Source organism: Melanerpes formicivorus, unplaced genomic scaffold (genome assembly GCF_026170545.1).
Source record: "Melanerpes formicivorus ecotype bairdi unplaced genomic scaffold, bMelFor1.0.p_v2 SCAF_18, whole genome shotgun sequence".
Classification (NCBI taxonomy): domain Eukaryota; kingdom Metazoa; phylum Chordata; class Aves; order Piciformes; family Picidae; genus Melanerpes; species Melanerpes formicivorus.
This window is the reverse complement of record NW_027142370.1, coordinates 13052606-13067130: the sequence shown is the minus strand read 5'-3', so window position 1 is coordinate 13067130 and position 14525 is coordinate 13052606. Positions and strand designations below refer to the sequence as shown.

At 42.7% G+C, this 14525-nt stretch overlaps 1 protein-coding gene across 1 annotated transcript in view; it reads left to right on the top strand.

Moving 5' to 3' along the window:
* The window catches only part of SORCS2 (sortilin related VPS10 domain containing receptor 2), a 626507-nt gene that overhangs the window by 550631 nt on the left and 61351 nt on the right, over positions 1–14525 (top strand). Inside the window, exons 9-12 of the mRNA XM_068149669.1 lie at positions 1048–1227; positions 4848–4994; positions 7604–7706; positions 12473–12549. Coding sequence (XP_068005770.1) covers positions 1048–1227; positions 4848–4994; positions 7604–7706; positions 12473–12549 — 507 coding nt within the window. The remainder of the gene's footprint in view (positions 1–1047; positions 1228–4847; positions 4995–7603; positions 7707–12472; positions 12550–14525) is intronic.

Genomic DNA, 14525 nt, shown 5'->3' with positions numbered 1-14525 from the left:
CATCTGACAGTGCACAGATTCTCTCATTTGAACATGGAAAACAAAAGAAACCTCAAATACCCAGAGACTGAGCTCAAATACTGACTAGATACAACAAACCAGCTCAAATACTGACTAGATACAATAAACCAGTCTGGATGTAAACAGAAATCTGAGCAGTGACAGTAAGGAGTGCTCTGAGCCCCAAAGACCTCTTATGAATTCATAAAGATCTTTATAGATTAATTTGAACCAATCATATCTGAACAGCATGATTACAGAAAAATTAGATGATCAGCAGGGCTTTGAGTAGCCTGCAGAATGTGGAGAAAGCAGGCAGGAGGTCCAGCAAGAAGGCAATCACAGTAGTCCAAGCATGAAATCATCAAAGAATATATGCTTTTGTTATAGGATCTGCTGAGATTACAGCCTGAGGTTGTATCTGTGACTGTGAATTAGAGAAAGCAATAAAAACCTTGCTTCCTCTCCATCAAGTTTTTTCCTCTTCCTTACATGTCCCTGCTAGTTAACTCTTCAGTGACAGTAAGCTCCATCTGGCGATACATGCTGGCATCCCATCTTCATGTGCCTGTCATCTGCTGAGCAGTGGGTAGCTGGGCTGATGGGCTGGGCTTGGCACATTGCAGTGTTTATCAGCCTCTGTACTTGCCAATCAATTACTCCATCCTCTTTTTAAATTCACCTTTCCTTTCTTGTACTGTGGGAGTACTACAACAGCGCCATGGCAGTTTTAGCTTGGGTTTCCATCCAGGGGTTTGAAAGATAAATTTAAGACTGGGACATAACATCTGCAGTTTTCCTTACGTAGCTAAGTGATTTTCCTAGTGGGTTTTATCATGACTGTGCAGAAGGTGTTCTGCAGGATTATTGCAAGGTGGTGTAACTAAAGGACTAGTTGGCTTGTTGAGGGACTGGTTCCTCCTTGTCAGAAAATAACAGTAAGGCTGAACTGGAAATCTGAAAGTGCAAATTCTGAATGGAAGAAACAAAGCTCAAGGAAGGCCAACTTCACTTGCTAAAGCACAATCTTGCCTTAATTTTCTCCAGGATTTACAGATAATTAGTACAGATGAAAACCAGGTCTTCGTGGCTGTTCAGGAGTGGTACCAGACAGACACCTACAACCTCTACCAGTCTGACCCCCAAGGTGTTTACTACTCTATCCTGCTGGAGAACGTCCGGAGCACAAAGCAACCAGAGGAGAATGTCCTGATAGATATTCTGGAGGTAGGTCATGGTCTCTTCAAATGTGTGGAGTTTTAATTTGTTATTTACTTTGAGTATAATTAATTTTACATTCCTGTATTTGTCACCATTATCTGTAATAGAAACAGGCCAGGATTTCTTGGTAGTGCCCTGTTGCTATTTATGTATTTCCCTCCTGCCTTCCTAATGTGCTGTGCTCTCTAAGATTCTTGGTGTGGGGTTCCATGGATGTGCACAACCAGAACTGGCTGAGGTTGTTTTATTTTTCTTCAAGCATATTGAAGAGTGAAGCTGGCATCACAACTTAATATGGAAGCAAGAAGTTATGCAGTTGCCTGCATGCAAGTGTTCTACTTTTGGGTGACTCAGCGATACACGACCTTACTTAGAGCAGGCACATCCTTTAGCCAAGAGGGTCTTAAATAGTAAATCCTCTGAGCCTTGTGCTAGGTTGTGTCAGCTCTGATAAAGCTGAGGACCAACACAATCAGATACAGGGCAGCATATCCTGGGGTTTCAAGAGGTGTTTTGTGCCAACAGCATGTGCTATGAGACAAAGTCTTCTGTAAATGAATCTGTCTTGGTTCCTAACATCAGTGCACTTGGCAAAACAAAGCACTGTGGTGTTTCTACAGAAGAGCAGCACAGTTACCAGTTCTGTTCCTGTTGATGATGACTTTCAAATGTAATCATGTGGACATTTGCTCTCCTTCTTTTCTTTCTTGTAGCGCATAGGACTGGCCATTACCACATTATTAAACTAATGGACCTTTGGTCTGACCCAGTTTGGCCACAGTTACACTCTAATCTGCCTGGTGTTACCCTGAAAACCCACAACATAGTCTTGCTAAGTGCACCAGACTCCACTGGAGAAGGTTTGTGGTCATTCTGGATGCAAGCCACGGACTCACAGAGCTGTTAAATGGCTGCAGCTGGACTCTTCTTAGGGAGGGGGGGAAATGATAATGAGTTTTCTTCTACCTTATCTCCTCTTCCTTTGTTTAGCTTTTCTTCCTTTGTTGGAAGACCCAAAGGTCTGTCGTTAGCAGTGTTTTTCTAGACTCTACCTTTTCAGAAATGAGTCTTCCTAAGGAGTGAAGCTTTAGGTTATGTGGAGCCAGATTCCCAGAGGTGATTTACTGAGAGTGTTAATTTGCAGCTCTTTCCTGCTGGCCACTCCTGAGGGATGCAAAGCTAAATGGGTGTCAGGTGCAATCTCTACCGCCTGTCACCTGCAGCATGTCATTTCAGATCAGTCCTACAGAGGTGCCACCCCTGGCTGTCCTTTTGTCTGCAAGGGTTATTGAGTTAACTCAATTTCATTGATGGTTTCAGAATTTCCCAATGATACTGAGGGCATATTTGATAACGTGCAAGAGGCAACGAGAGATGCCAGATGATTGTGTGTGCTGGATTAATTTGTGGGGTCACATTAAAAAGCAAATGATAAAGAGTAATTGAAAGGCAGTGTGCTGAGGGCCACACAGTTCAATTGTTTAGAGCTATTTCTGGAGTACAGTTGCATTACAGGAGAACACTTTTGCTGACAATAAGGGAGCCTACAGCTCCCAGAGAGGTTGTGGGAGAAATAATTGGTGTTCATCTTCTTTATTAGAATATGATCAAGTACTCATGTGTGCAGGTAATGCATGGATTATTCACATGGTACAAACCAGCTAATAAATATAATACCTATTGCAGTCCTTGGGGATGGGAGTTTTCTTTGTTTTTTTTGTCTAGTCTGAGTTTTCTCTGGACATTTTAATTCAAGTACCCCATCCCTGGAAGAAGAATCTTCAGTGCTGCGCAGAGATAGTCCTGAATGGTTGGCAATTTCTCTTTCCACCAGTGCATAATTCTCCTTCAAATGTGCACTGTTCATCTTTGTTATCTTCTGCTGACCTCACTTCATCTGTTCCTTGTAGATCTGACATAAAATCTTTTACAGGTTTCTACTTGTCTGCATTCATTTTCTTTTAGATACTTTATCTTTTTTTTCAGTACCATTTTTCTTTTCCTTTGCATGTATGAAAGGTGAATAATCCCCCAAAACTTGTTCACAGAAGGCAAGAAAAAGAGAGCTAAAGGACTCTGCAAGAGGAGCATGCCCTTGAAATTTGTGGCTGTACAAAAGGAGGATGTCCTTGAAATGGGATCAAGGGCTGCCAGTGGGAAGCAGTCACAAATTTCACATAGGGATATGTGAAAAATGACCATAGTGAGGTAATGCTTCCAGTCCTGACTTCTCAAGTAGAGTTCAAGACTTCTCAGTGCATGTTGCAGCACACATTTTTCAAGGGTGTTTTTTCCATAACAGCAAAACATGCATATTGAAAATGTAATCACAAACAAGTGGGGTTTTGTGTTTCAGTAACTGCTGCTGCCAAACACTGTGGGGCCATCTGAACTGTGCTCCTTGCTACCAGCTAGTGGAGAATATTGTTTGGTTGGAAAATCACTTGTGTAAAGGTGCAGCAATTAAGATGTCATAGAGTAGCACAGCAGAAAGGCTGTTCAGAAAATAGGGTTTGAGGTACAAAGTGGATTTTTTAGGAGTACTGAGGAGTGCCTAATCCCTACTGGTTTGGAATACAGATGCTCCAAAAGCTAATCCAAAGAAAAAACAAGGGAATAGTACTTTTGAATTTCCTTGTGTTCATCTGTCTTGGGTAGCTACTGCAGTGTTCATCAGAGTAGCTGAACACTCCAGGATGCTGAAATGTCTTCTTTTCCTTGGCACTTTAATATTATGTGAATCTTTTCCCTTCTTGGGAGAAAGATACTAATCAGCCAATTTCAGATTAGGGATCTAAGTCAAGGAGCATAAAGTACAGAAGAATTTGGGTGCTTGTGCATCACAGTTGAATCTGGAAGACAGGTTTGACACACAGCAGTCCCAGGCAGAGCCAGGCCTGTGTTTGCATAGGTCACAGGAGGAAGACTATAGATAGTGCTGCAGAGGGGTGGGGGCTTTTTTATAGCTGCCATTTTTTAAACACCCTCATTTCATATTGGTTATTATTTTCTAGGCTAATGCACCACTCCAAACATCATACTTCTGCACCTGCTCTGAAGATAGGGAGCTGAAAGTTGTTTATTATTTCAAGCAGGGTTTCTGCCTTCCATTCCAAGTACAAGTGCTGAAGTGCTGATCAGCTTTTATCTGGCACAGCAGCAGTGAGAGAAGTTAACTGAGATGCTGGAAGAAGTTTTTGCATAACTTGTCTGTGTCACTTGATATCCCACATTCTAGAGAGGAGAGGATATCCTAGTGCTGGGTTACACTAGAGATGGGAGAAGGAATGAAGAAAAATTCTGCCATGCCATCATCATTCTTGTCTTTTGCAGTATAAACTACATGTAATTTGATTCGTCTTCTGGCACTGAGAGAACTGTGGATCCTTTTAATATACTTTCAGAAATATGAATGAGTTAGTAATTGTCCTCACTTTCCTACTTTCTCCCTTTCCCCATATCACTTTGCCTCCTTCATTTACTTTTTCTTAAGGTCTGTTTTACTTTCCTGATGGACACATTACCTGGGACACAGAGCTCCAAGCCAAAGAAGAGCAGTTTAATCAGGGATAATCCTCGTTGTTGTTTATGTGCTACTCATTAACTCTGTCTCTTGTATGCTTTAGGTCAGAGGTGTAAAAGGAGTCTTTTTGGCCAACCAGAAAATTGATGGCAAAGTTACAACCCTGATAACCTACAACAAAGGCCGTGACTGGGATTTCCTAAACCCTCCAGACATCGACATGAATGGCAAACCCACTAACTGCAAGCCTGTAAGTGGCTCTTTATAGCTTCTTCTTTCTCTACAGTGCATGGGAATTGTTTGTCTAGTGGGATGTGCAGGAGCTCAGCAGCTTGAGAGCTTTGTGATGTGTTTGCCAGCCAAGATTGCATTGCAGGAGCAGTGGTTTCACAAGCTGCTGGTGCAGGCACCTTGTGGAGTGAGTGGTCAGCGCTTTCTCTGGCAGTGCATTTTGTGGTTTAGGTCACTTGGACACAAAAGGGACATTTTGTCTTGTGTGCCAACCACACCATCCCAGCTCAGCTGTGGTGGGTTGAAGTTTCCCTCCCCCCCAACATTAAATTTGCCAGACCAGCTTGGTTGGAAGCAAATGAATAGGATAGGATAGGATAGAATAGAATTAACCAGGTTGGAAAAGACCTTTGAGATCATCAAGTCCAACCTATCACCCAACACCATCTAATCAACTAAACTATGGCACCAAGTGCCCCATCCAGTCTCTTCTTAAACACCTCCAGTGATGGTGACTCCACCACCTCCCTGGGCAGCACGTTCCAATGGCCAATCTCTCTTTCTGGGAAGAATTTCTTCCTAACATCCAGCCTAAACCTCCCCTGGTGCAGCTTGAGACTGTGTCCTCTTGTTCTGGTGCTGGTTGCCTTGGAGACCAACCCCCATCTAGCTACAACCTCCCTTCAGGTAGTTGTAGAGAGCAAGATCTCTCCTGAGCCTCCTCTTCTCCAGGCTCAGCAACCCCAGCTCCCTCAGCCTCTCCTCACAGGGCTGTGCTCCTCACCCCTCCCCAGCTTGTTGCCCTTCTCTGGACACCTTCCAGCAACTCAACATCTTTCCTAAACTGAGGAGCCCAGAACTGGACACAGGACTCAAGGTGTGGCCTAACCAGTGCTGAGTACAGAGCAGAATGACTTCCCTGCTCCTGCTGGCCACACTGTTCCTGATGCAGGCCAGGATGCCATTGGTCTTTTTGGCCACCTGGGCATACTGCTGGCTCATGTTCAGCCTACTATCAACCAGTACCCCCAGGTCCCTAAACTACAATATACAACAGAATGCAATGAATATGTACAAAATATCCAGGATTTACAATATTTACAGGTAGCTACAATTAATAAACAGCACAAGATTCCCTCTGGCTGAAGACCAGAGGAAGCCACTAGCCTCTGCCTCCAAGAGGAAGGAGCAGAGGGATGTTAGACTTACCCAAAACAATGCAGCCAAAGTCAAGCAGAAGCAAGTTAGTATCTCTCCCAGAGCGAAGAAGCGAGAGAAGAGAGAAATTGTTTGGGGCACTAAATGTTATGGTAGATATCTCTCCAATGGAGAGATTTTGGAGCTATCTTTATTTTTCCTTTTCACACCCAATAGTGATTTATTTACATTTTACTACTTTTCTGCTCAAGAGCTGTGAAAAGTTTTTAAAGGCATAGCCTAAAACTATCACATCAGCATAACCATGACAACAGTTGTTTGAGTCTGGACATCAGGGTGCATCATCAGTCAAACAGAGCTCAGCAATGACTCTTCTCTTTCCATCTTTCACACTTTTTCTTTCATCTCCCACCAAAGGAACCCTCAGTTCCCTGTTAAAGGGAGCCAGACAGTTGCTTGGAAATAAACACCACCGTTAACTGCTTGAGAAAGTCTTTCCTTTTTGTAAGGTGATGTTATTTCAGTTTGTTTAGTAGATGTCCCAGCTACCCACAATATTTTGTTACTTGTGAGGCTGCACTGAATTCCTTGTATTTTTCTTACTGACTTTGCCTCTAGGGACTCCAAGCTCTGCATTGCTCAGTGATATGTTTTTATCCTCCTGCTGCAAGAGCTTTGATCTCCCTGCATGTAGCAGAAGTGGAGGGCTAGAGTTACTGGTTCCCTCTGGAAGAGTTCAAGACTGTGCTACACAGTGCAAGCCTGCAGGGCCTGATCCTGAGCTCTCTGGGATAAGTGGAGGGCTGCAGTGTCAGCAGCTCTCAGGCAGTGCTGGCAGCCCACTCCTGGTCAAGCTGCTGGTCAAACTGCTGTGAGCAATCTGAACTTGGAGTGCCACTGCATGAGGAGCAAGAATCATAGAATCATAGAACTGTCAGGGTTGGAAGGGACCTCAAGAATCATCTAGTTCCAACCCCCTGCCATGGGCAGGGACCCCTCACACTAGATTGGGTTGGTTGTTCAGGAAGGAGAGAGATAATCAAATATGTCCAAAATTCATTCTGCTATTTTTCATACCACTTTTTTTTCCAAGAAAGAATCTTCAGTGTACAAAGTTGGGCTTCATAATTTTGTCACCTACCTGGGACCAACAAAGCTCCAGTGATGTTGCTGCTGGGATTAGTTAGCAACTCTAGGCAATTATTGTGTTTTATTACAATAATTTCATCTTGACTTCCATGAGTTTGGAAATGTTTTTGCTGAGATAGTGGCAGACTGTGCAGGCATCACCAGAGAGTCTTGTTAGAAAGTTAAAGCTGCTGTTTCAGACTGGAATTGGGCTAGATGGGAAGCAGTCATTCTCTCTCTCTACACATTGCTGAAGCTGCTTTCTGGATTTCATTTTTGTAGGAGCATGACTATTACCAATTGTTTTAAAAACATGTCTGCTTCTTCTTCTTCCCTCACAAGCCTGACTGCTACCTTCACCTCCATCTGCGCTGGGCAGACAATCCCTACGTGTCAGGAACAGTCCACACGAAGGACACAGCACCCGGGCTCATCATGGGGGCAGGTAAAGACATGAGATTTAGTTTTTAAGACCTGAAATGTGAGAGGGGCTCTTTGTAGCTCTAGTCTTTCTGATTTGTAGCAATATCATGCTGCAAACATTGCCAGTATGTAAGGCTTTCCCTACAGATTAATCCTTTATGGGAGGTCTTAACCAAACAAGGTCCCAGAGCTGTGTCTGCTAGGACAGCTCTGTAAGAGTTGCCTGGGCATATTATGCTTTGCTGTGTAGTGCCTCCTTCCCCTTCAGAGTGTGGGTTGGAGGAGTGATGGTGGCTGAAGGCCTTGTCCTGCTTTCTTTTTTCTCTGGAAGTGGGGTGTAGGGCCTCCAGACTATGAATGGCCCAGCAAATCCAATAAACTGATAAGCAGTGGTCAAGCCTTTGCTCTTTAATCTTAGATGCAGATAATTTGTAGTTTGGGTGTGGGTTTTTGTGTTAGCTGCTTTCTGACTAAAGAGAGATGACATGCAAGAGGCAAATGTGTCTCTGTGTCAGGGACAATGCTGAGTGTGGCTTGTCCACTGTGACATATGGAGCCATGGTACTGTGAGGTGGAATTTCATGAAAGGAATTCCATTGCTGTGTTGGCTACTCATCAAGAAAAGTATCCCCAGCACTGTTTTACTCTGTACCTTTGTGAATCATCTGTTCATTCCAGTTAATTTTCTGTTTCTTTGATTCAAATTTATTGAACTGTTAACTGTTCCAAGAGCTTTCTCCAGCTGGATAATTGTATTCTTATGTGAGGGATTATGTTCAGGTAAAACACAGGCTCTTTGTACAGGTGAATCTGATTTCCTCGCTGGTGGTTTCTGCCTTAGCTTACATTAGTCTCTTGTAAATGGTTTGCTAAACTGAAAATACCCTGAGAATATCGAGGTGAGCAGATCTGGTGTTTAAAGAGACTGACAGCTGCTGTTCCTTCAGTTTAACTGAAGACTTCAAGTTTTCCCCTAGTGTAAATGGAGCTTAAAATATTTCACTGGAGGCAGACCTGCCTGGTGGAATCCTGCTCTGTTTTACTGAGAGGAGGTGAACAATTCACACAGGGCCTTTGTGGACACATTTCTATGAGGTGCTTGATTCACAGATTAGGAATTCCAGTACTTACAAAACCATCTTCTATCTCAGGGATGGTATTTTACAGGAAGATATGAATGTTCTAGGGTAGATTCTCAATTTTAATCTCAGCATATTGTACCTGAATGCCTTTTAGCAGGAAATTCAGTTATGAGGTTTAAGGAATTAGTCCATTACTTTATTTAATCTTCTCCATCCCTCTATCATATCTGGTGTGGTGAGCTGATATTCGTTTGGTTTCTTTTGGGTGGGTTTTGTGGAAGTTCAAGTGCACAGTTCTCTGAAACAATGTTAGAGACAGCAGGGAGTATTTTGCCCTGAATTCCTTCTTAGATAAAGGTGAGGTTTGATCACTGTGCCATTGTCTTACTGTACCAGGTAGTTAAACTAGTCAACAACTTTGCTCAAGGTGAAGGTGAGGGAGTTAGAGTCTTTTTGATGATGATACCCAGATGTTGTCAACAACTGAGCTAATGTTAAATCTGACCTGAGTGTGGAGCAGCCTATAGTAAAATGGAAGTACCCTCACTCATAGCAGCTGGCTGAAAGCTGGGAAGAATGGTGTGAAAGTGGAGTAATTTCCCGAGAGTATTGCAGTGTGGTATGTCTCTGGCGGTGCAACAGAGCCAAGGGACTTACACTGGAGTCTCAAACACCTTAAAGAGCAGCTGCATCCTGCTGCCAACAGATGACCTGAATCAACTCTGACCTTGACATGCATTTATACTATTTGGATGCTCAGGTCGTCTGGATTCAGTGCATGTGTTCAGTCTTATCTGATATCCTTGTAAACTTACACTTCTTATCAGAAATACTTTGGTTGCAATGAGCTTGAATTTCTTCTGGTCTGATCCCTGAAGCTGATAATCCTATGCAAATCAACAAAAGCAGCAGCTTCTTAACACAGATTGTTTGGGACACATCACACACTGTTGGAACTTTACTATTAGATCTAGGGAGTGCACATCTGGGAGTGACTGAAGATGATAAAGACCTGTAACTGTCAGCTGACCACAGGGTGCCTAGGAGCCATCAAGCCTTGTGATGTGAAAAAGGGAAATGCACTCTGAGGGTGAAGTAGTTAACTGCCAATGGAGAGAGGGAAATATCAACACTCTGGCAAAATATTGTACAGAGGCTTTTATTATTAATAATATGTACAATTCTGATCATCAGCTCTCAGGACCAGGGAACAGGTGCGAAGGACTACCTGGAAGTCGATGGAATTAGAGAATATTTACAAGAGGAACCTCATTAGCTGAGAAAAATGCAGGACAATAAAGAACATGTTTGGTTTCTTTCCTGAAAATGTAACCCTGGGGTGGAAAAAAGGGATGTAAGCAAGTGCATAAGAACTGGAAATTAGATTCTAACCATAAGAATCATAGAATTGTTTTGGTTGGGAAAGACCTTTAAGATTGATAGGACTCAAATGTCATTTCCAACCAAATTCCAACTCTAACTCTTCCAATGTAACTCTATCAAGTCTGGTGTTAAACTGTGTCCCAAGAGCCATGAAGTTAAAATCATTAAGGTTGAAAAAGACCTCTGTGATCATCAAGTCCAAAGGTCAGCCCAACACAAACCATCCTCTCAATAAGAGCAGTATGTTTATCAATCAAATAAGGAAAAACCTAACCAAAAAACCCCTTCAACATGGAGTTTGGCTGCTTCGTAGGAGGCTTATACAACACAGCTGCTTGTGCTAATGGAAAACCTAACCGTGACTTAAGGACGGTTTTGATAGTGTGCTTGAAAATTGGGGCACAGAGACTACTGAATACAGTTTTAATTTAAGAAGTAATTAACTGGTGAAGAGCATTAATGCCCAGAGCATTTGGGGAAGTGAAGTAATAGGATGTTCAAATGGCATCTTTCTGAACTCATTTACAAACAAAAATTCCACTCCATTAAAGTTGCATAAATAGTTCGGAGGAATGCATCTCTGTAGCTTATGTATACAGAGAGATATAAATTGAGCAGGCAGAATACTAGATTTTACAGCTGCACATTAAAGTGTTCTTTTAAATAACTGCTTTGCTCCCTGTAAGAGATGCAATAGGATTTTGCATTTGCATTGGGTCTTCCTGCATTTTAATCTTGGCAACGGCTCCTGTTTCTCACAGCATCAGCTATGAAATGTGTGTCAATTGATGTGTAAATTTTTACTATCAACTTGTGAAGGGCTCTTCCATAGAAGTTCTTTTGAGAAGTGCAGATCTTTTTCAGGTGCTGGCTCACCATAATGGTCTGCTGAGCTGCCAGTCCGGAGAGGCAAACCAAGCAAGCAATAAATTCTGCACGTCCATAGGAGCTGAGGAAGTGCTGAGAAACTACAGTTTACTTTTTGTCCTCTCAGGCTCCAATACATTGTGTGTGTCTGTGTGCACACATTGTGATATATCTGTGTGTGCATATACTATGATATATCTGTGTGTGTGCTCATATTGTGATGTATCTGTGTGTGCATGCACTGTGATACATCTGTGTGTGCACACATTGTGACTGGTGGTTAAACCCAGCTATTTATATACCACACAAGTGAGATTTTTGTACTGTTACCCTAATCTCAACTGTTTTCTTTCCTCTTAGTATCAGTCAGGGTTGGAAGGGACCACAAGGATCATCTAGTTCCAACCCCCCTGCCATGGGCAGGAACACCCCACACTAGATCAGGCTGGCCAGAGCCTCATCCAGCCTGGCCTTAAACACCTCCAGGGACGCGGCCCCAACCACCTCCCTGGACAACCCATTCCAGGGCTTCACCACTCTCATGATGAAGAACTTCCTCCTCACATCCAGCCTGAATTTCATCTCTCCTGCTTCAGAGGATCTGATAATTTTCATCTTATTTCCCCCTCTAAAACCCTGCAAACCTTATATTTAACTGGAGTCCCCCTGGAGGATATAATTTAAAAGGAATATTCTACTATGATTGCTTCTCCCCTGGGACTCTGTCAGCTGCCTGGTGGCTTAGTAGTTTGCTGTTTCAAATACTTCATATTAAAAGTTGGACATCTCTGCCTAGGATTGTCTGCTAAGATTATCTTCCACAAGTTTGTTTCAACTCTTCTGTTTGCTCTGCAGCAACTTAATGGCTGGCTGCTGCTCCTCAGTGCTTGTTGTCAATATATTCAGTAGCTTCCTGGCCAATATTTAGGTAAATCAAGTAATTCTGGCTTTAGGTTCTTTTGCATTTGCACATTTTTTCAACCTCCCCTGTCCCTTTTTTGCAGTATTGGGTATTTCTGGAGAGTCTGAATTTCACTCCTACTGCGTGAAGACTTGCAGATAAAATGCTTTTGACAATTCAAGTTCCAGATGAAGAAACTTGCAACTATGGTTAAGGTTGGGGCACAGCTTGATGGGCATTTGAGGCTTCTGTCTTAGATATGTGGGGGTTTATAATAGTTTGCCAGCAGGCAGCAATAAAAGGAAAATGTTGATTTGACTTCTCTCTTTCAGCCTCCTAGTTCCCATCTATGGACAGCAGTGTAAAGAAGAAGTTAAAAGTGTACATTATGGTTTTAAAAGGCTTTGTCTGGTGCTACCAGAAATGCAGCAAGCCAGCTGATCATCAGTTTAGTTCTTTCTCTGGAAACTTCTCACTCTGGCTGGTGTCAGAAACAGATCCAGTCTCTTGCTCGTGTGGACATAACCCTTATTTCTTCCTCCTATTTTGTGACAGGTAACCTGGGGTCCCAGCTGGTTGAGTATAAAGAAGAAATGTACATAACTTCTGACTGTGGGAAGACGTGGAGGCAGGTAAGAAAGGAATCAGCAATGGCTCCTGGAAGTAGTGTTAATGTACCAGACATGAGGAATGTAATAATGCTACACTCATCTTTATAATAGCCACAGATTGGAGTGAGGTGGCTGTTACCAGCCCTGTTTTGCTTGGAAATTTGGAGAGATTAAGAAGATGGTTTGCAAGGACTCAAATTGGTGGAGCTGTCAGGTTCTGCTGAAACTTGAATGGTTTGGTCTCTTTTGAAGATCTTCTAAGTACCGTGCATAAAACCCACAGCATTTAGGGTTTTAATAATTTAAGTGAATTTCCTATGCTAATGATGATGTGGACTTTGCTAGATCTTGCAGTACAGGTATTCTAAGATAAAAGACATGATCTAGGTAGAAAGGCAGAAATTCCTCTGCTTTGTAGTCTGAAAACTGGCATTTAAGCTAAAACTTTGCCCTTTGTCCTAGTGCTACAGGCCATTATAAACATTCCCTCTCCACCTTTCTTGTAGACTTCCTTCATGTACTAGAAGGTTGCTCTAAAGTCTCCCCAGAGCCTTCTCTTCTCCAGGCTGAGCAACCCCAGCTACCTCAGCCTGTCTTTGTAGGAAGGGTGCTCCAGCCCTCAAGATTTGGCACAACTCTTTGGGTGGGTTTAAGTCTTTGGCTTGGATGCTTTGCAGTTGTTTCTACTGTCTGTATCTTGGAGTAAATTTCTGTGGAGTGTGTTTCTCTAGAATCATTTAAATGTGTTGGCATCATGATTATGAAGCACATAACATGCCAAAAACATTACAGAAGAAGGGAAAAGATAGAAATAGGCTCTAACAATCCAGTGCTGTAGTGGGTGGCTACTAGTAAGGATCACAATGTATTACCTGGCTTTAGTTAGTGGAGACACATGTGTCAGTGGTCATGGCTGACTGTGAACATGCATATCTTGTGTTCCTGGGTTTGAACTTCAGCTCTGACACTGGGACCACCTTTGCCTACATCCTTTGCAAACTGTTTGTTTTAGGTTTGTTTCCAGGAAGCAGAGAGAAATGTTGACTTTCGTGCTGACCTCCACAGGCATTATGAAGCCTCTTTTCCATGTAGTGAAGGGGAAGAGTTGCTTTCATAAAGTGTTTCATACATTCTGCTTATAAAGTGTTTGAAATACATGCAAGAAGAGCCTGATCTAAAGTTGCCATTAGTATGCCTCTGTGTGCCAAAGCTGGGGTGCACGAGGAAGGGCCATCCAGCTTTTCTGGGAAACCCTAATTTAGATATAGTGAAGCAGAGAACAGTTTCCCTTACCTGCACTATGGCAGTGAACCTTTTGGAGGTGTGCCCCAGTAATGTACTGGTTTGTTTTGAGCAAAAGCTCAAAGTTTAGAGGATCAAAAATGCTGATCTCATCCGTGTGAAGCACATCTAAAGTTAAAGTCTGCCCTTTATTGAATTCTCTTCTAAACTATGCAGCTGCATGGAACAAGCAGATAGGACTGCAAATGCCTTTAGTCAGGGGTTTGCCTGTAAGATGGCAGCATTGGAAAACTGCTCAGGCCCTTGAAGCCCTAGAATTCCCTTAACGTGCTCTTGCTAGATGAGAGGTGGCCTGACTAATCAACCCAAAGCCAGTGCTTACTGTTCTTGAAGCAATTGTGAGTGTTCTTATAAGATGCTTTTGCCCCACTCCAGTCTTGCTGCTAAATCTTCTAAATGAAGCATTTGGTATTGCCAGAAAAAGGAAACATTTGGTGTGGGCAGTATTTCTTCATTCACAAGGCAAAGTAAATGTAACCTTTATGTCTTTCACCTTTGCTTTGTCCAAGAGTGTTGGAGGCTGCATGTTTGTCGATTAGGTGCTAAGTGAGTGCAGTAACTCTCCCTTTATCACCTGCTCTTACGTTAAATGGACTTTCACAGGTTAGTAACAGGAGTAAACCCTGTATCAAAACAGATTTCAGATAGAGAAAGGGAAGTTCTCTACATAGTTTCATAGTATCAGTCAGGGTTGG